The 21,881-nt window shown below is 37.7% G+C and overlaps 1 protein-coding gene across 4 annotated transcripts in view; it reads right to left on the bottom strand.

Annotated features, from left to right (window-relative positions):
- Nucleotides 1-21,881, bottom strand: part of ORC3 (origin recognition complex, subunit 3) — a 73,829-nt gene that overhangs the window by 2,046 nt on the left and 49,902 nt on the right. For 2 of the 4 annotated variants that reach the window (XM_011941896.1, XM_011941894.1), the window contains exons 14-19: nt 12,848-12,981; nt 8,814-8,893; nt 7,770-7,867; nt 3,278-3,419; nt 1,280-1,396; nt 326-405 (exon numbers count right to left, since the gene is read on the bottom strand). In XM_011941896.1, coding sequence (XP_011797286.1) covers nt 326-405; nt 1,280-1,396; nt 3,278-3,419; nt 7,770-7,867; nt 8,814-8,893; nt 12,848-12,981 — 651 coding nt within the window. The remainder of the gene's footprint in view (nt 1-325; nt 406-1,279; nt 1,397-3,277; nt 3,420-7,769; nt 7,868-8,813; nt 8,894-12,847; nt 12,982-21,881) is intronic. The other 2 variants (XM_011941895.1, XM_011941897.1) reach the window with 1 other exon arrangement.

Here is a 21,881-nt window from a genome sequence, read left to right as displayed (position 1 = left end):
AGAGCGAGACTCCGTCTCAAAAAAAAAAAAAAAGAAAAGAAAAAGAAAAAAGAATTCAATAATGGCAGTTTCATTTTTGGTAAATTTTAAAATGTAATCTTGATATAAATTTGATACCAAAAGTTTTAGGTTTGGTCTCATTTTGGATTACATTCAAAATAAAGATTCAGAAATTTCAGTTATTCTAGCACCATATGGTTAATTTTAACAAGTAATATAGTTGTTTGGAGTATACCTTTATAAATATCTAGTGTAGATCTGGAGAAATTATAAACTTATATTTTATGTGTATTTGGACATTGTAGAAATGGTTTTAAAAGGATACTGGATAATTTCATTCATTTCTTCTGAGGTTGCAGAATTTGCATCCATTTTTTCAGCAGCTGTCACAACTGTTGCAAAAGCCTTTTGAATAGACAAGAGAAGAAAATAAAAATGTCTACAGTTGCCAAACATCTTTTACTATACTTCTTTTAATGGCTGTTGATAGCTAGCACATATTCTTCACTGAAATTTAAGACTGTCAAAACTACACTGATGATCTCTTTACACCACTTATATGTTAAAAGATAAAGTAATGGTTCCTGAATAATCTTGTTTCAGAGAACTAAGAGTATGCAGAGAAAAACAAGAAACAAAGCTAGTCAAAGTTAAAAGAAAAAGAAAGCCCTGCTTCCTCTACTAATCTTACCCCAGGAAAATATCTATTTTTCTTGGAAGCAGCCAATTATGGATAATTTTTAATGGTGACATCTGTAAGGCCTTTAATAGAGTTAAGATCTTTGTAATACTATTCAGAAGGCAGACAGAATTGTTGTTTATTTTAAAGAATAACAACAGTTGTTTATTGCCTTGCCAAGTATTCCTTGTACTTCCTGATTGCTAAATCTGTTGTGTAGTTTTTTTCTTTTATTCAAGAGAAATGTTGGTTAATAATATACTTTATTCTGTGAAATAACAGAACTGACCTAAATTGTTTAGTTTTTGCTTAATGCTAACTATTGGGTTAGATCACATACTTATTTTGACCTGGCATGAACACAGAATTGGCTTGGTTAAGGAATGCAGGATCAGAGGGCAGGGGATTGGGAGTGGGGGCTGTTGAGCTACCACTTCCTAAGGATCTTTTAAAGTTTGAAGTGATTTATGCTTTCCAAATAAAAGGCAAGGCATTAAACATGAGACAAATTCCAAAGCACTAAAAGTATAAAGATATTCTGAGAAAGTCATCATGGATGGTTAGAAAAATATCCAGCTTGTTGTTTTACCCCGAACCTACCTCTGACCAGTCTACGAGGTTGATGAGCCTGCTACACTCTAGGTGCAGTTTGTATGCTATGCAGATGTCTGGGGCAATATTTGGAATGCAGCCTTCTTCGCTTTTCAGTGCTTCATTCTACAAAATAACAGTAAACTAAGACGACTAACTTTTAGAAATTATTAGGAACAAAATCAGACATTAATGAAGCCCCCAACCTAAACTGAGTAAATCAGTAAATGGAATCTTGGTTTCTTTAGTGAGTGAGTCTATTCAATAGTTAACTAGTTCTTGTTTAGGTTTATGTCTTGGTCACAACCCCTCTAGTTCTTAGTCACTAGAAGATAGTCCCAGGATTAGAAGATAAGCATATTTTTCATTTCAATCCATAAATTACTAATTTCTGAGACCTGAATGCACTTGCTGTAAAAAGTTTATGGAGATCTTTAGGAATACTTAATAAAATGGTACTTCCAACAATTAGCTGAATTCTAACAATTACTATACTGTATTAGTAAATACTAGTAATACCACTTACCAGGGGTATAAATGATTTTTTAAAGAAAAGACTATGTTGTCAACACTGCAGATCTTAAGCTCTATGGAAACCATCAGAGTTTTGAAATCCATGGCTTTTATTGAGAAACACAAAGTCTTACATACATACCCTGCTCTGATATTATAACATCAGGGGTATATTATATCCCACCCAACAACAACTGAAATCATGAGTTCTCTTCTGTGACTCACTAGCCAAGACGATAGATTTTGTAAGTTTTAATTTGTGGCTTATATATTAAAAATAACTGATTTTTTGATTAAGTATGAAATTATTCAATGGTTTTCACCATCACTGAAAACCATTGACTTATATCGTCCTACTCAATACCTGTGTAATAGTCTGCATGTTTGTGTGCCATTTTGCAATGAGAAGCCAATACACTGGAATGCTCTTCATAGGCTTTATGGAGTTGCTTCTTAAGTATTTATTGTGGCAAGATTTCTGGGTCCTTAACTTACAACTCTTTCATGTATATATAGCTTATTGAATGTTTAAAGTGATCATTTTGCCTGGTCATAAGAAAGCTAGTTTCTAAAATTGTGAGCTGTCTTGAGCTATTGTTTAAAGAGCTTCCAGGAGTTGATAACTGTGTCTGGACTTCAGCAAGGGCACTGCTGAAGTGTGTTGCCCCAGGAGTTTTAGTGGCAGACTGCTGGTTATCCTCTACACTCAGCTCTGCAGATGCTCTCAGAATAGATCTTTCTTTGGTTTAAAATCCAAGATGAAGTCCCAAAGTATTTCTCTTTCCCACTAGAAACAACCATTTCGGTCTTTCAGTAATTTATTAGGCCATATTGTTTAATCCCTATCTGCTGTTAAGTTTACAGGAAACACTTCCTTTATTTTCACAAGAGTGGTAACATTATACTCTTGAGTATTTGTGCCTATGATCTGACTTTTTAGCATGTCAAGGGCAAAGATTACACATTGTCAAAAACTGGCAGCAACAGTTGACTACTAATTGGTATCTCTATGGGGTTAGACATTTTTTTCTACAGTCTAAAGAATTTTAAAAAATATAGGAGAGGTGCAACCCTGAGTTGCCAACTCTCTGCTCATTAAAACATAACTACAAATTTAGAATATTTTTGTGACAATGACGCCCAGAGCCTGAGCTAAACTAGCTGAGGTTTAGTTTAGTTCTAAATTTGATTTAGTTCTCTGATTACAGGCGCCTGTAATCCCAGCTACTTGGGAGGCTGAGGCAGGAGAATCACTTGAACCCAGGAGGTGGATGTTGCAGTGAGCCAAGATCGCACTACTGCACTCCAGCCTGGGCAACAGAGTGAGACTCCATCTAAAAAAAAAAGAGAATTCAATAATGGCAGCTTCATTTTTGGTAAATTTTTAAATATAATCGATATAAGTTGAAATTTCTGAATCTTTATTTTGAATTGAATCCAAAATGAGACCAAACCTAAACTAAACCAAATCAGAGAACTAAATGTTCATCTTACCTTTAGATAATAGTAAGGATTGTTGAGTGCAGTATGGAGGGCAATTCGCGGAGCAGCATTTAAATGTTCACGAAGGGCATGGGCAGCGCTAAAGTACACCACCTCATGGAGAGGCTGTGTCTCAGGAGGCAGAAGGTATTCTCTGAAACAGCCAGTCAGGCATCCATGTTTAGATAAGCACAGGTTTATTTTCTTTATATATATATACATATATACATTTTTTTCCTTTAGGCTCTGTTGGACTTCAATTTCCACTACAACATTTTTGTCAATCCTCTCTCTGTAGAGGACCGAACCATTTACTAAAAGCAAAATCAACAACCAAAAAGAAACAAATGAAACAAACCCAAATATCAGATCTAATACAGTTTCACTCAGAATTGCATCTCTTCCATATAATGGGTTTTAAAACTACCTCTAGACTCTTTATAAGAAGCTGTATATTTCAGTTCTGAGTTAAACCTTTAGGAACAAATGCACATATACTACATTTCTGCTCAGAAATCTTTAAGATAGCATTTCTTAAAGTAAATGAGAAAACAGATATCTATATTTTCTAGCACTACAAACATTTAACCTTTGGCAATATTAAACAAAGGCCCGGAATTAAGAGTTCAGGAAATTCTTCTTGGATCACAGAAAATTTTCAGTTGATATCTTTCATGGAAATGACATCTCAAAAGTTTTTTTTTTAGAGACTGAGTTCCACTCTTGTCACCCAGACTGGAGTACAATGGTGCAATCTCGGCTCACTGCAACCCTGCCTCCTGGGTTCAAGCGATTCTCCTGCATCAGCCTTCTAAGTAGCTGAGATTACAGGCACCCACCAACACGCCTGGCTAATTTTTGTATTTTTAATAGAGCTAAGGTTTCACCATGTTGGCCAGGCTGGTCTTGAACTCCTGACCTCAGGTGATCCACCCGCCTCGGCCTCCCAAAGTGTTGGGATTACACATGTGAGCCACTGGGCCCGGCCCAAAAGTTTTTTATATATCAGAATTACTTTTTACGTTAGAAGGCAGAAAAGGCTAAATCTTAGTTTCAGAGTATTGAAAAACAAATCATTAATAAAATTTCACTTATAAAAAAATCTGCCATAATTTGGGATTTTTTTCACCTATGAGCTGGATGATAAAACAATTTTAATAAATTCTGAACTAAAAAATATGGCATTAAAAATTCACTTTGCATGTATAATGAGCCCATCAGGTGGTCTATGCCATGACAGTGATATCCTGGATGCCTAGAGGGTAGCAAATTGGAGGGGAGAAGCTTTGGCACACATAACCCATAGACAGAGTAATGTCACTAACTGGATTAAAGTATATAGTTAACTCACATGACTTCATAAAGAAGATTTCTGGGGCTTAGTCCAATCCTGAGCCTAAAGTATTTTGGCCACATGACAGCTTGTGTCAGCTCCTTTCCCCACCAGTACAAGCAGAGCAAAGCAGCTACCTCAGCCCAGTCACTGGGGACATTATTCCCCTTCTTCCAAGTATCCGTTCTCCTCTTCTGGAGAGGATACCACTCCCTAGAAATCCCCTACACTTGTGTTGTCCCAATGTGGCCAGGAGCTTTGAAGAAGAGAGGAAGTGGAAAGGGTATTCAACATGGACATCACTCTTCACCATACCCCTTTCCTCCCTCATCTCAAGAGCTAGTGACCCCCTTGCTCATTCTAATTCTAGGTGCTGCTCCTTCTCCAGAGTTAACTGGAACAAAACTTACTTGCAGAGTGTATGATTTTGACTTGATCATCACTAAGGACCAGTATTCTATACCTCAGATACTGTTAACATCTTAATTACTCAAGGTTAAGTTAACTTAGCTGTAGCTTCAGGAAACAGTTTCTGTGATGGCTGGCTACCAATTTGTAATTTCTGACCATAAACTCTTCCTACACTAACCTCATGCAGTTATTTCCCAATCATTATACATGGCTGTCATTAAAAGATCTTGTTGCAGTCCCTGCTATGTAATAAGGATTGGATATCCTTATTACAAGGCAACCAGACAGAGTCAACTTCAGAAACTCAAGGCAACCAGACAAGGCAACCAGACAGAGTCAAGGCCAGACAGAGTCAACTTCAGAAACTCAAACTATTGCCTCACATTTTAACATTTTTACATGTGATATATAGAAATGCAAGCATTTCCCAAGGCAAAAGACCTCTCTAGATATCCTCAAAGAACCATCAGAGCAAAAAATAAAATATCTGCCTTAATTTTGTTTCCACTGGCTACATTAGTTGAACAACAACGACAAATACGTTATACATTAGAATTTTTATCTGACTGTAGACTTGGAGATTGGCATAGAAATATATTTCTGCGACTTATTTACGTGAGAAGAAATAAGCGATGAGTCTGGCACTAGAGCACTGCATTATGCTCATTTTGGATTCAGACCAGACAAATGATAGGCCTTCCCTGAAAGAGCTGGTTCTGAAGCAACTGGTAGAATTAGTATCAACAAGGGCTACAAAGTTGAAGCTTGCTATTGGCAAAAACAGTAACTTAGAAAGTGGTAATTTATTCTCAGCTCTTAAGATCTGGCAACTTATTCTTGCCTGTCAGTGTTTTTGCCAAGAGCTGCTCATAGTATACTGTGAACTCTGCCTCCTGAAGTCTCCTGCTTATATCTGTCTATAAAGGACATCCTTTCTCCATAACCCCAAGCTCTGCCCAGATGTCTGTGGTGTGGCCATTGAGGACAGTATAGAGAAATGGAGAGGGCCTTTTGACAGGTGTCAGGAGAATGAGACTGTGTGGCCTTGCATGAGTCACAGCCCCTCTCTGGGCTTTAGCTGCCGCAGGACTGACTCTTCAGTTCTCTCTTAGCTTTAACATGCTATAATTCTAATCTCTTCCCTCCTGGGACAATCTTGGTAAAGACACTAAATCCTAGTATGGGAGATTTTGTGATTTTACAACAAAACACATTTAATCATACTGAGGATTACTTCAACAACTGCTCAGAAAGGTAAAAAGTCAGACATATTAGGTGAAGGATCATGAAAGGGAAATGGCTGATGTGGTTTCAGAGCCCACAATTTGAGTTCTTACAATTTGGAATTTGTAAGAACTCTGGAACCTGACACTTGGCCTAAAATTGGCAAATCACATTGTAAAATTATTTTTAGTGACTACTTGGTAAAAGGGAAGAGTCAAGAGTTTGGGACTAGATACTCTACAAGAACAGAAAAGCCCAGTAGGGCAAGGTTAACTCTATGAGTTCTGAAATGTAATTTTTGACCAGCATTTGGCCAATATTGCAGTTCATCACATTTTTTTTTTTTCTCCTCGAGATGGAGTCTTGCTCTGTTGCCTAGGCTGAAGTGCAGTGGCACGACTGCCTTACTGCAACCTCTGCCTCCCAGGTTCAAGCCATTCTCCTGCCTCAGCCTCCCGAGTAGCTGGGATTACAGGTGTGCGCCACTATGCCCAGCTATTTTTTTGTATTTTTAGTAGAGTTGGGGTTTCACCATGATGGCCAGGCTGGTCTCAAACTCCTGACCTCAAGTGATCTGCCCACCTTGGCCTCCCAAGGTGCTGGTTGACCGTTTTGGACCTTTTCATGGCATTAGCAGTTTCTCCCCAATGAGTAGGAACAATGACTGTCCCCACATTATTCTGGAAAACAAAACTTTTAACTTTCAGAAAAGACATGTAATCTGTCAGAAAAGCACTCTTTGTCTTTAATAATTGTGCTGCTGTTTTCTCAGTACTTTATTCAGTGCCTAGCCTTCTGTTGGGTTTAAACTGCCATTAAAATTTACAATAAATATGTTCCCCCCTCACCACAGGTTATTAAATCATTTTCTTTTGCATACTTCTCATTTTTTTCTGTAGCATGCCCAACTTCCACCAAAATTAGGTGGGTGATTTTACACAGCTACATAAAGCTGACTTTTGGGAAATCCATGAATCAGAATGATCTGGGTTTCCTAAAAAGGAACCATCCTAAAATACAGGCTGGATTGGTAGACTTCTAAATTTACCAAGCACATGTCTCAACATAAATTTAGTGCTGATAATGAGGTGCACTGCCATTGTTTAGAATTAAATGTTCTTTCTTCAGGATAAAATAGAGCAGCATGGCTAGTCTGCTCTGTTTTCTGGGCTGGCTCAGATCCAGCATTTACTCCTAGCAAAGATTAAGTGTAATATAAATACTTTGTTATTAGATAGGGGAGAAACACTCACTTTCTATCTCATCTCTCCCTACCTGGCCTAATGAAGTAGATCAAATTTAAGCCTATATTCTTGAACTGAGAGTAAAAGAATGAACTAAGTCATTTGATTAGACATCTTGATAATGATGGAAAAGGAATAAAAATTACAATTCTAAGCTGGATGGAGAGACATGAAAAGCATAAAGCCTAACCTGAAAGAAAAATGTTCTGGACTGGCTATCGACAGCTATGACACCAGTGTTATTGGAAAAACAGCATGATTTTTAGCTCCTAAGAGCTAAATTTAGACTTACCTCACTAGACAGTCAATGAAGTTCACAGCATTTTCTCTGAGTACCTCAAATTTGGTTTGCTTCTTACTTCTTCTTAACTCCTTCATTTCCAATAAGGACTAGGATAAAAGAACATACCTTTTCTAGTGATCCTGAGAGAGAAAACCCCTCAGAGGGAGCTCTGTTGCTAAGTTCTATAGAAGCAGCTGATGCCTTTTCCATAAGACAGGATGTACAGAGAAAGATCAAAATGGGTTTTGTTTATTCGTTTTATTTTTAAGGTCTGGCAAGAATCTCTCCTCAAAGGTGTTTTGCTTTATAATATACAAGTAAATTTTTAGGGAAAGAGGAAAAGGGCAGTTCACTTTACTACCAAATTACATGGCAGAGTGCTCGGTATCCACAGTTCATTAATTCATTTAAGAAAAGGACTTAACAGGATAAAGAAAAAAATCTTGCCTTTTTGCCATACTAACAGAATAGGTTCCATGTGTTTTATTTTACTTAGATTGAACTTTTACTCTACCTTTATCATAATTTGGTATCATAGTACAAAGAAGGTTCTTCATTTTGACAATCAAGATCCTAAAGTTAGAACTATCTGAAAAAGAATATATTGGACATTCTGTGGCTCAATTTCTGCTCTATACTTGAATATGCATTTTTAAAAAATCAAGAAAAGTAACTAAAACTAATGAGTTAGACTCTTTTAAATCTCTCAGTTTGATCAAACAGAAAAATACATCAGATAAAAAAAAAATCAGATTTCTTTTGTGCAGCCATGTCCCCATTTTCTCTTATTGCTAGTTAATTCTTTCTCTGGCTGAGCCCACAGAATGGTTTCCACCTATGTTAGCTAGTAAATTCCAGAATGGGTATATGTAGAGTGATGATGGCAATGGGACTAACAGGATGTTCAACTTAGAAGTGAGTTAAAAGTCTGCTTTGTTCCTGGTTGTGGTTTAAAAATGAAAACAAAAACATCCAGGCAGAGCTAATCTAGAGCACAAACTGAAAAAAGGGAGTGTCACAGGATGCAGCTGGAAGGAAGGAAAGTAATCTGACCTTCTGAAGATGATAAAGGTCTGTCTTCTGAAGCCCCTTTGGCTGTGACCCAGAAGCATCTTCTTCCTCTTTGGTTTCTGCTTTTAACACAAAACCAATAGACATCAATGAGGGTAAATCCAAGTCAAGAGAACAAACATTTCTACTATTCCAAAGGAAGTAAAAGTTTCACCTATATATATATTTTTAATGTGGCAAGGGATCAAGATTCCATCTGATAAATGATTTCTTACAGAAGCTAAAGGCCAATAATTAATACATAACTTGTGCTGTAGTGATGTCTTCAAAAAACCAGCTACTGAATTTTAGAAGTGTTACCACAATGAAAACAAAACAAAATACAACCTAACAAAACTCCCTCAAACCAACAGCAAAAAGTCTCAAAAAAAATTTTTTTTTTTTCCCAGATGGAGTCTTGCTCTGTTGCCCAGGCTGGAGTGCAGTGGCGCCATCTTGGCTCACTGCAACCTCCTCCTCCCAGGTTCAAGCAATTCTCCTGCCTCAGCCTCCCAAGTAGCTGGGATTACAGGCGCCGGCCACCATGCCTGGCTCATTTTTGTATTTTTAGTAGAGAAGGGGTTTTGCCATGTTGGCCAGGCTGGTCTCAAACTCCTGACCTCAGGTGATCCACCCGCCTCAGCCTCCCAAAGTGCTGGGATTACAGGCGTGAGCCACCACGCCCAGTGAGTCTCAAATATTTTTGATATTATACATAGCTTTTTAAAAAAATCATACAATCTTAAAACTGTTTTCCTTTGATTATGTCAAGATTGTAAACAACACAATTTGAGTATGAAGAGGGTAGTGTCTAAGAGTTTTGAAATAATCCACTGAAACGTAAAGGTATCATGGTTCTTTAGCAAACGGAAAGAAAACCATAACTGCTTAAATGTATAGCTATGCTCCTTCTAGAGAGCATAAGGCTCTCATATTCTCCTTCAAGTGCAGGTTGGGTTTTGTGAACTCCACACACATGGTTTGTTTGGCCTAAAACTATGACAGGAGGATGCAGCTGGAGAATATGTACTGGCTTAAAGGATAAACTGCTTTTTAGCTATAAGTAATTTCTGGTTCAAAAAAGACATAACTAAAGGTTAAAATGTCTACTAGCTTCTTTGTCCCATGTCATTAACATGTAGTCTGCTACATGTTAATAAACCCAATATACCTTTGAAATAAATCTAATATGGGCTGAACGAAGTGCCTCATTCCTATAATCCCAGCATTTTGGGAGACCACAGTGGGAGGATCACCTGAGACAAGGAGTTCGAGACCAGGCTGAGAAACATGGTGAGACACTGTCTCTATTTAAAAAAAAAAAAAAAAATTAATTAGGCTGATGAGGGGGCTCATGCCTGTAATCGCAACACTTTGGGAGGCTGAGGCAGGCAGATTGCTTGAACCCAGCAGTTTGAGACCAGCCTGAGCAACATGGCAAAACCTCGTCCCTACAAAAATACAAAAAAGTTAGCCAAGTATGGTGGGACGTGCCTATAGTCCCAGCTACTTGAGAGGCTGAAATGGGAGGATCGTTCCTGGTAGGTAGAGGCTGCAGTGAGCTCATCATGCTACTGCATTCCAGCCTGGACAGAGGGAGACTCTGTCTCCAAAAAAAGAAAAAAAAAATCAACTGGGTGTTGTGGGCCTTTTCTGTAGTCCTAGCTACTCAGGAGGTGGAGGCAGGAGGATTACTTGAGCCCAGGAATTCTGAGGCAGTGAGCTAGGACTGCACCACTGCACTTAAGCCTGGAAAACACAGCAAGATCCTGTCTCAAAATAATCTGATATGACACTCTGCCCTACTTAACTCTTCCCAACTGTAATTTTAAAACCAAACTGTAATATGTAATAAATGTTAAGGAACAGAGATAGCATATTTTCTACTCATCCAATGTGGGGAGTTTTAATTTCAGTTTATTATTCTACTCATCCAATGTGGGGAGTTTTAATTTCAATTTATTATTAATAATGAGTCACTTCTGAAAATTAGGAAATAACAGACATTTCTTCAAGATAGTGATTTTGCTTTAATTTGTAAAATTCTTTATTCTTTAGTCTACTAATCATCTTAATCTCCAACCTTCCCATTTCAAAAGTTGCATTCCTTTATTCAGTTCTAGCATATCACAGAATTTTTTAATTAGAGCTCATATAATATGAGCTCTAATTAAAATTTTGCCTAGATTACCTCTAGTTAATGGTATCCAGCAAAAAAAGAAGAAAAAATTATATGTGCCGTTTATTTTTACAGAAATCTCCAGAAGTCCAATTTTGTAAAAGATTGAAATTTACACCTTATTTACCTTCTATTTTTCTAAGCCTTTTACTCTATGTACTTAAGGGTGGCTCCTTGCTGATCCAATGATCACTACTAAGGCATATTTAAATTGTGAATCAGCAATAGAAAAACAATGAACTAGTGGTTAAGAGAGATGGGTTCGGCCGGGCGCGGTGGCTCAAGCCTGTAATCCCAGCATTTTGGGAGGCCGAGACGGGCGGATCACGAGGTCAGGAGATCGAGACCATCCTGGCTAACACGGTGAAACCCCATCTCTACTAAAAAAAATACAAAAAATTAGCCGGGCGTGGTGGCGGGCGCCTGTAGTCCCAGCTACGCCGGAGAGCCAGGAGAATGGCGTGAACCTGGGAGGCGGAGCTTGCAGTGAGCCGAGATGGCGCTACTGCACTCCAGCCTGGGCGACAGAGCAAGACTCTTCAAAAAAAAAAAAAAGAGAGATGGGCTCTGGTCTGAGTGCTACCACTAACTGTGTGATCTCAAACAAGCTACTGTCTTTTCCTAGACTTTAGTTTCTGGTTATAGCTGAACTCAATGATGTTAATGATACCAACATCCAGCCCTTAAAAGTTTTTGTGTTCTGAAAAGTAGTTCAGCTCATGCTGCAGTGGCAAGAGCAATACCCACACATAACCTGAAAGAAAACCCCTTAGTGCCTGTTGATGACTTCCGCACTCTGGCTGCTCAGGCCACTCTAGTCAGGCAAACATTCTCTTTCATCTTCCATGACTGAGCACTCATCAGGTGCCTCACATTGCAGGTATGGAGAGATATGAGAAGACTTTTGCAAAAGCAGTTTCCTAAAGCCAAAAGATTTTTAAGACAAAGAAGTACTTGCCAAACATAAAAAAGGATTAAAACAGATATTTTACATAAGATATTTTCAACATGTCATGTCCAATTCTATGTGATTATATATAAAAAAACTACCTTCCCCCCAAAACTCCATTAAAAAATTGCCCTAAATTTGGGAAAACTAAAAGGTACACACCAATATTTTTTGTTGTTGTTATTGTTCTACTAAAAGAATACCATACTTTGGTGCTAGAAACAGCAAGAAGAGAGCCCATGAAAAGCTAGCATTTAGGGAACAGAACATGGCTACCTATATACAATCAGACACCCTAAGCATTCAGGATATATAAATGATCATGTGGAGGTCAAGCAAAAGAGAGAAACTGTAACTCTCCAACAGTGAAGAGTGCCAGGCTGCTTCAGTTAATTTAGGACTGAAAGATTCTAGCTTTTGTAAATCCGATTAAAGTAAGCCTCATGCAGATTTTGGTAATCAACATACCAATGAGCCTCATTGCTGTGAAAGCAGTTCATAGCTATTAATTTTTCAAGCTTACAAATGATTTATGCAGTGCTTTTGAAATCTATAAAGAACTTGATGAAATGCTTAAGAAAAAACCTCTAAAAAGAGTTCTTAATTATGAAGATTTTTTATTTCTTTTTGTTGACTTTTTAAAGACAAATCCTCCAAACTGTCGAACGGGAGAAAGAATTTCTTTTTCTGCCCATTTGATGCTCTTCATTGTTTAAACAAATCTAGAAGAGAAACATTTGGCCTACTTGTGATTGTTAAAATGTGATACTATGAGGCGTTGGCATACTGACTGATCATGAACTACTTTATCTCTTCATCTCTAGGCACATCAGAAGGTGGGGTTTTCCATGCCATTTTAGTTAAGTGACTGTCATGGCCAATAGAATTGGGAGAATAATACACTCTTACCATCGAGGCTCTGAAACTGGGCCAGGAACTCCTCTATTCTCTTAGCTGTGCTGCCAAGGTGCTTTTCACAAGAAGACTTAAAAACCTTGAAACATTTCTCAAGTATGGTCATCAGTTCATCCTTTGCCAACATCCTAGAACAGAGTCAGTGACAGGAAATGTAATATAACTAGAAAATTAACACTTAAAAAACATTTTATTTAATATATATTAAATGTTTCTGCTCAGAAGATAAAAGAAATTCTTCATTAGTAGCTATCAACATTTTTTGGAGAGATTTTCCTCCATATATGTGACATTCAGAAGAATTCTTAAAGGTTTCTCATGATAAAGAGTAGCTTAGAAAATTTACAAAGGACTGGATTAATAGTGTGGCTCTAACACTATGTAATATAGAACAAAGTTACTATACAGATTGTATAGTAACTGATCTTTGGTTCATTGTCTGTAAAATGGAAATCGTAACTTCCTTATTTCACAGGTTAGATGGAGACTTAAAAATTAAATGAAAAGAAGGACTGGAAGACTCTAGCACAGTGTTTACCACACAGTAGGCATTTAACGATAGTTTTCCTTTCTTTTGATGTAAACATACATATGAAATAAGAAATGTCTACAGAAGATATGACATGTGCTAAATATAAACTTGTTTGAAGGAACCAAAAATATAAGTACTACACTCACTTCTCTAATTATCACCATTTAAACTATGCTTTACATCTCCTATGGGCTTTATAAGTATCAGTCAGTAAACCCACTGAACTTTAAATGAAGTAGGCAATTCTAATTGTTACTTATAGCACAGGCAGAGTGGCTGAGTAGCTCATTCACAGCTATAGAAGAAATCTTTGTTAGAAATGGAGAGAAAACACAGATATTCTAAAGTTAGGACCTGGTTCTTGGAGCTTACAGGATTTCTCCACTAAGATCACACTCAGTAATGGCATCAAAAGGAATCAGACCAATATTAGGAATTTTTAAGCAGTGGCATTACACAAATACTCAAATTATTCTCAGCATTAAAACTATGATGATTAAAAGTTCTAATATTAACCATGAAGTAACAGACAAATCCAGAATGTGGGCATTTGGTAATACAACTAATTATGTTTGACATCTTTCATAATAAAAAAATGAGGAGAAATACTAATATTGCTAAGTTGGGAGAAAGAGAAACAAAGCTAAATAGACTATAGTTACTGAGAAATTGAACTGGTTACTTGAACTAAAATTTAAACCCCAACAACAACAAAAAGTAGACAATCACTAAATATGGAAATTGTTCGGGGTAGACCAAATAGGAAATTTCCCCAGAGTTTCTTTTTAAAGTATTAAAACTTATATTCCTCTTTCTACAATAATTATCTAAGATATAATCTTTATGTGTAAAAGGCAGCTAACTGGTCAAGGAAAAATAAGCCAAGACATTTCATACTTGATTACATTTGAGATTTAAAATTTGTGGCCTTCTATTGCCCAGATAAAGTTATGACAAGAAACTTAACTCAAAGTCACATACACTTGAACAATGTGTTAAACCTGACCTTTAGGCCTATTCAAGTAGACAAGATTAGCATTTCTGGTGTCCAAGGAATCAGCCACACTGACTTGCTTAGAGGGAAAAGACGGGTGAGGTACGGCTGGCAGAAGATCTAACCCAAGTTAGCAGCACATGAAGGATGAGCTTCCCAGGATAGGGGTAGCAACAGCTCCTGTCCACTTGAAGCTCCAAATAATTGAGTATCAAGGAAGGCCAAACCTAGCCTATTCTCCAGGAGACCAATAAAGAGGGCATTATTTCATATAACTTTGGAAGCAAACTTCATTAGTCATAATACTTAATGTGGCATTTGATTGGAGAAGGTACTCAGATTTAAACTGCCAGGGATTCAAACAGTTATTAGTTCTCTTATTATTATTATTATTTTTTTAAACGGAATTTCACTCTTGTTGCCCAGGCTAGAGTGCAATGGCGTGATCTCGGCTCACTGCAACCTCCGCCTCCCAGGTTCAAGCAATTCTGCTGCCTCAGCCTCCCGAGTAGCTATGATTATAGGCATGCGCCACCACACCCGGCTAATTTTGTATTTTTCGTAGAGGCAGGGTTTCACCATGTTGGTCAGGCTAGTCTCAAACTCCTGACCTCAGGTGATCCGCCCACCTCGGCCTCCCAAAGTGCTGGGATTACAGGCGTGAGCCACCGTGCCCGGCCTAGTCCTCTTATTCTTAGCCAAAGATTATGTTTTGCTTCCAGAGCAGAAAGATCTTACACTTTCCCAAGTATTCTCTGGATTAATGTAAAATGACAAGACTTGAGGTAAGGCTGATTAGAAATAATAACTTAACCAACCCCAATGAAGTCATTAAAAATTTTTTTTTCCAGTAAAATTATACACACAGAGAATCAATGCTGCCTGCTATCATCACTATCATTCAGCATCATTCTGGAGTCTAGATGCTACAATAAATTAAGAAAAAGAAATAGTATAAATGTTAGGAAGGAGGATGAAATTTATCATTTCATATGATGTGACTGTAAAGTTAGAAAATCTGAGAACTGTAAATAAAATAGAGAGTGTAAAAGAGCTGGGTATGGTGGCTCATGCCTGTAATCCCAGCACTTTGGGAGGCCGATGGGAAGATCACTTGAACCCAGATATTCGAGACCAGCCTGGGCAACAAAGTGAGACCCTTCATTTCTACAAAAAATAGAAAAAATTAGCTCAGCATGGTGGCACACGCTTGTAGTCCCAGTTACTCAGGAGGCTGAAGTAGGAAGACTGCTTGATCCTAGGAGATGAAGGCTGCAGTGAGTCGTGATCATGCCATTGCACTCCAGCATAGGTAACAGAGACCCTGTCTCAAAAAAAAAAAAAAAAAAAAAGAGTGTAAAAAAGTGAGTGAATAAAAGATACTTATATATGCATGCATATATACATAATCAATACCTTATATTAAACTACATAATGAAAAAAAAAGCCCATGTTCAAAATGGAAACAAAAGCTACAGAATACACAGCAATACACATTATAATATACGTGTATGACCTATAATAAAAGAAAGCCCTGAATAAATGAACAGACATTTTAACACTCACTATTGTAAAGATACAAATTGTTCCAAATTAATCTATATTCTTAACAGTTTGAAACAAAATTCCACAGGGTAAATTTTATTTCTATGTCTATTTTTTTTTGAGATGGAGTTTCGCTCTTACTGCCCAAGTGCAATGGTACGATCTTGGCTCACCACAACCTCCGCCTCCTGGGTTCAGGTGATTCTCCTGTCTCAGCCTCCCAAGTAGCTGGAATTACAGACATGCACCACCATGCCTGGCTAATTTTGTATTTTTAGTAGAGACAGGGTTTCTCCATGCTGGTCAGGCTGGTCTTGAACTCCTAACCTCAGGTGATCTGTCTGCCTCGGCCTCCCAAAGTGCTGGGATTACAGGTGTGAGCCATGGCCCTTGGCCGTAAATTTTAAAACCTAATAAAATTATTCTAAAATGTATCTGGAATAATTGTTCTAAAAAACAGCAACAATCTGTGTAAACTTGAGTGTGTATGGTGGGGCTGTAAATATATTAAAGTGTTAAGCCACAGTTATTAAAATTGATGGTACTTGGGAATAGACAGGTCAACAGAAGAGAATGAGTTCATAAAGAGATCTAGGTGTACATTGGGTGTCTGTTATGTCACAGGGATAGCATTTCAAATCAGTGGGGGAAAAGATATTGGGTATTAGAATTAACTGCTTTAAAAAAACAGACCACTATCTCACATTATACACAAAAATGCATTTCAGATAGAATAAAAATGTAAGTATGGTATGGGAGCAGGGAAAAAGAACTAGCTCATCAACCATAAAATACTAGAAGAAAACTAAGAAAGATATTTAAGCCTGATAATATCCAGCAGCAGCAAGAGTGTAAGAAATACACATTGGTACATGGTTGGTGTGAGTGTACACTGTACAACAATGTTTATATTTTAGACTCAATATGTTTACATCTACTTTTGTCTTGTGGAAATAGTTATACAAATATACAGACTTACTACTGCTCATGATTATTGTTTGTAATAGTGAAGAATTAGAAACAATCTAAATATATATCAAAAAAGGGTCTGATTAAATAAAAAGCACTTTAAAAACATATTATATAGTGATGATAAACAATGAGGTAGGGCAATATGTAATACTAATGATGACAGCTAACATTTATACCCACATTTGTGTATCAAGTGTCATTTGATACAATATGATGTAAATACTATTATTATTCCCATGTTAGAGATGAGAAAACAAAGGCACAGAGAACTTAAGTAAACTTGTCCAGAATCCAATAGCTGGTAATTGGCAAAGCTGGGATTTGAACCTAGGCAGTCTAGCTTGACATCCATGCTCTTACTGAGCATGCTATATCGCATCTCAAAACATGGCATCCATGGTAGATTAGGCACAAACCAAAATCACCACCACAACAAAAACAAAACAAACACACAAAAAACAAAAAATGCCAAGTGTAGAACACCATATATAGTACTATTTAATATACATTTGTGTGTGGAAAAAAATCTGAAGTGCAAATAGCTAACAGTGGATGACTGGTTTTCGAACTTATATAATACAAGGGGTAATATCAGAAAAAGACTTATTTTATCACTTAATTATTAGAATGACTATAGCAAGCACCTTTTTTTTGGTTTTGTTTTGTTTTGTTTTTGAGGCGGAGTCTTGCTCTGTTGCCAGGCTGGAGTGCAGTGGCACAGTCTCTGCTCACTACAACCTCTGCCTCCTGGGTTCAGGCAGTTCTCATCCTTTAGTCTTCCGAGTAGCTGGGACTACAGCTGCACGCCACCATGCGTGGCTAATTTTTTGTATTTTTAGTAGAGAGTGGGTTTCACCATATTAGCCAGGCTGGTCTTGAACTCCTGGCCTCAAGTGATCCGCCTGCCTCGGCCTCCCAAAGTGCTGAGATTACAGGCATGAGCCACTGCAGCGGGCCAAGCACTTTGGATAAACCAAACCTAACTGAAGATCACTTGAAAATAACTACAAAATATTTAGCTTATTCCAAAAAAGTGTGTTTATATATAGCACCTCAAATAAAAAATTAAGGATTGAGTGTAGCTATCAGACAAGCATTTTTTCAAACTGGGTTTCAACTCCTTTTTCAGTCATGAACTAATCATTCAAGAAATATTTATTGAATGCACACTACATACGGCACTGGTCTGGGCATTTGAGGTATACTTTGTCGAATCAAAAATCACTGTCCTCATGGAACTTACATTCTAGTGGGAGAGCTGGGAGAGAAGCACAGACACTAAACACTATCTATCTATATCATATATATGATATATGTGTTAAAAATTGATAAATGTTATGGAAAAATATTGAACAGAATAAGCGGAGAGTCACAGGAGGGGGAAGATTTCAATTTTTAAATGGTTAGGGCCTCATTGAAAAGATGACATTTGATCAAATATGTAAAGGAGGAAAGGAAGTTAGCCATACAAATATCCAGAAGAGGTTTTCCTGGCAGACAGAACAATGGGTGCAAAGGTTCCATAGTGGGCATGTCTGGAATATTCAAAACAAGGAGGCCAAGATGTCTGATATGGAGAGAGAAAATGAGCAGTAATCAGAGAGAGGCCATGGCGGGGGAGTGGAGGGGGTTATGTAGTGTCACTGTATACGGCTTTTACTCTGAGTGAAATGCAGAGTTAATGGAGGGTTTTGAGCAAAGGAGTAACATTATCTGCAATATTTTAAAAGGACTATTCTGACTGTTACTTTGAGAAGAACCTGTAGGGGAGCAGAAAAACCAGAAAGGAGGCTACTGCAATAATCCGGGTGAGCAATGACAATGACTTGGACTATGGTGGTACAAGTGAAGGAAGGTGGCAAGAAGAGGTCTGATTCTGGATAAATTACGAAGGCAGAGTCCAGGCTTTTCGCTTGAACAATCAGAATGATAAAGAGACAGTAGGAAAACGACAGATTTCAGGGGAAGATCAGGAGTTCAGTTTTAGGAAAACGACAGATTTCAGGGGAAGATCAGGAGTTCAGTTTGGGGTATGTTAACTTTTAAGTGTGTATTGGATATCTAAGTGGAGGTATTAAAGAGGACATAAATGGACATAACAGCCTGGCACTCAGGAGAGAGGTGTAGGATTATGACTAAGCCCTGGGGCACTGTAATGTTAAGATGTCAGAGAGAAGAGAAAGCACTAAAGGAGAATGTGAAGGAGCATGCACTGAGGTAGGAGAAAAACCAAGAAAGTCCTAGAAGTCCATTAAGAAAGGAGTGATGAACTGTTGTCAAATGCTGATAACAGGTTAATGCTAGATTTAGGAACATGGAGGTCACTGGTGACTTTGATCAAACTAGTTGTGATCGGGAGCACAAACCTAATTGTAATCAGTTAAAGAGAGAATGGGAGAAGAATTGGAGACAGTGAGACAATGCTTTCCAATTTTGGTGCATTCCAACTAACATTGTGTTTTAAAATAAAGAGAATAAAATTGTAAAGAAAATAGCAGAGAGAAATTTAAAAAAAATGTCTAAGATAGGTCACATTAATGCCACAAAAGAGTGATTTATCTTTATCCAACCTGATTAAGAAATAATTATTTCACAACTGGCTGGGCGCAGTGGCTCACGCCTGTAATCCCAGCACTGCAGGAGGCCGAGGCAGGCGGATCATGAGGTCAGGAGATTGAGACCATCCTGGCTAACACAGTGAAACCCTGTCTCTATTAAAAATACAAAAAATTAGCTGGGCGTGGTGGCGGGCACCTGTAGTCCCAGCTACTCGGGAGGCTGAGGCAGGAGAATGGCATGAACCCGGGAGGTGGAGCGTGCAGTGAGCCAAGATCACGCCACTGCGCTCCAGCCTGGGTGACAAAGCGAGACTCCACCTCAAAAAAAAAAAAAAAAGACTTATTTCACTATCAGGTAAATGGTCCAAAAAATGCCTGTGATATCTAATGTATTAAAAGCTTTATAGGTAATCTGTCACAGGAGTTGAGAAAAACAATAAAGGCTTTATAGGTTGTCATTTTTTAAAAAAATTTTCTTAAGACAGAAAGATAATCATTAAGCAATCATTAAAAGCAATCATCCTGCAGGGCAATGGAGAGTTCTGCTTCATCACGCAGAAAGTCAATAATTTCTGGTTAAGTACCAATTATATAAACGTCTGATTATAAGAACAGGCTACAGGAAAAAACTGGCCAATCCATGGCTAATGAAAACATCTTTTGCCTGATGAGTTTTCAAATTCTAAACAGACATTACCATTACTAGCCAGTTTTGAAAAATACTCAGAATTCAAACTTGCAAATGTAAATATATCAATGAAGACTGGAAGTTAAGAAAACAAAACAAAACAAAAAAGATGGAAAAATAATAAAAAGCACATAAAAAATTAAAAAGCATGTAGAAATAAGAAACTGTCTCGTTTGAGGACTAACACAACAAAGCAATTATGTAGGATCATAACAATGAAACAGAAACCAAAAGTATGTGTATCTCCTCCTAAGCCTTCATATTTCATATTAGGTGGCACTTCCTAGAGAAGCTGTCCAACTCCACAAATGGAGGTTAACTGTCCAGTCTACCGGTTCCTCAGCACCCTTGTCCTGACCCATCACAGCTCTTACTACTTTGTATTGTAGCTCTCTACTGTTTACATCAATCATTTGACCAAAATTCTGTATAGGTAAGGACCAGGGTTATCTTTGTTATCTGATCAGTGGTTTCAAAAAAAAAAGCATTTAAAAAAACCTTTTTTTTTAAAATGGATGAGCAAGGCAATAACCATGCAATAATTATTAATTTCCTAACCTAATGCCTTAGTGAAGAACACTTTTTCTAAAGGGAACAGTTCTCAAACTGGCTCATCCTGGGAAGCACCTAGAAGTCATGGTGCCCTTTGTGGGATGCCATGCTTTTTTGTGGAATATATCAAAAAGAATAAATTTAATTCATCACATGGTTAGAAGCAACTTTAGTAAGTTCAAATACACACATACTTTACCGATGCAATTTTTTTTTTTTTTTGGATGGAGTCTCACTTAGTCACCCAGCCTAGAGTGCAGTGGCGCAATCTCGGCTCACTGCAACCTCCACCTTCCAGGTTCAAGCGATTCTCCCATCTCAGCCTCCTGAGTAGCTGGAATTATAGGCACGCGCCACCATGCCAGGTTAATTTTTGTATTTTTAGTAGAGACGGGGTTTCGCCATGTTAGCCAGGTTGGCTGACTCCTGCAACCTCCACCTCCTGGGTTCAAGCAATTCTCCTACTTCAGCCACCCTCATAGCTGGGACTACAGGTGTGTGCCACCATGCCCGGCTAATTTTTGTATTTTTAGTAGAGACAGGGTTTCACTATGTTGGCCAGGCTGGTCTCCTGAACTCAGGTGATCCTCCTGCCTCGGCCTCCCAAAGTGCTGGGATTACAGGTGTGAGCCACCATGCCTGGCCTATTGATGTAATTTTTAAAAGTACAGTCAGCCATCCATATCTGTGGGTCCCACATTGGTGGATTCAACCAACCTTGGATTGAAAATATTTTGGGGGGTGGAGGAGAGATTGTATAGAACATGTACAGACTTTTTTCTTGCCATTATTTTTTAAACAATATAGTGTAACAACTATTTACGTAGCACTTATATTGTATTAGGTATTATAAGTAATGCAGAGATGATTTAAAATATATGGGAGGATGTGCATAGGTTATATGCAAACACTATATACCATTTCATATATGGAACTTATGGTGTCCTCTTAAAACCAATCCCCTACAGACAGTGATGGATGACTGTATAACCCTGAGTTCACAAGAAAGAAATAAAAAAGCAAAGTTTGACGAGTTATTTCTGAGTTTTTAAAATTAATATTTCTTAGTTATCTGTTCATTTTGCTAGCAGAAAAGTGGCAGTAGGCACTAAATGTTTAATAAAGAAAAACAAAATACAAATTCAGATCTTTTTTTCTGTTTACTGTGATAAAAACCATTAGCTCAC

This window comes from Colobus angolensis, unplaced genomic scaffold, assembly GCF_000951035.1.
Source record: "Colobus angolensis palliatus isolate OR3802 unplaced genomic scaffold, Cang.pa_1.0 Scaffold203, whole genome shotgun sequence".
Lineage (NCBI taxonomy): Eukaryota > Metazoa > Chordata > Mammalia > Primates > Cercopithecidae > Colobus > Colobus angolensis.
This window is presented reverse-complemented; position numbering and strand designations above follow the sequence as displayed.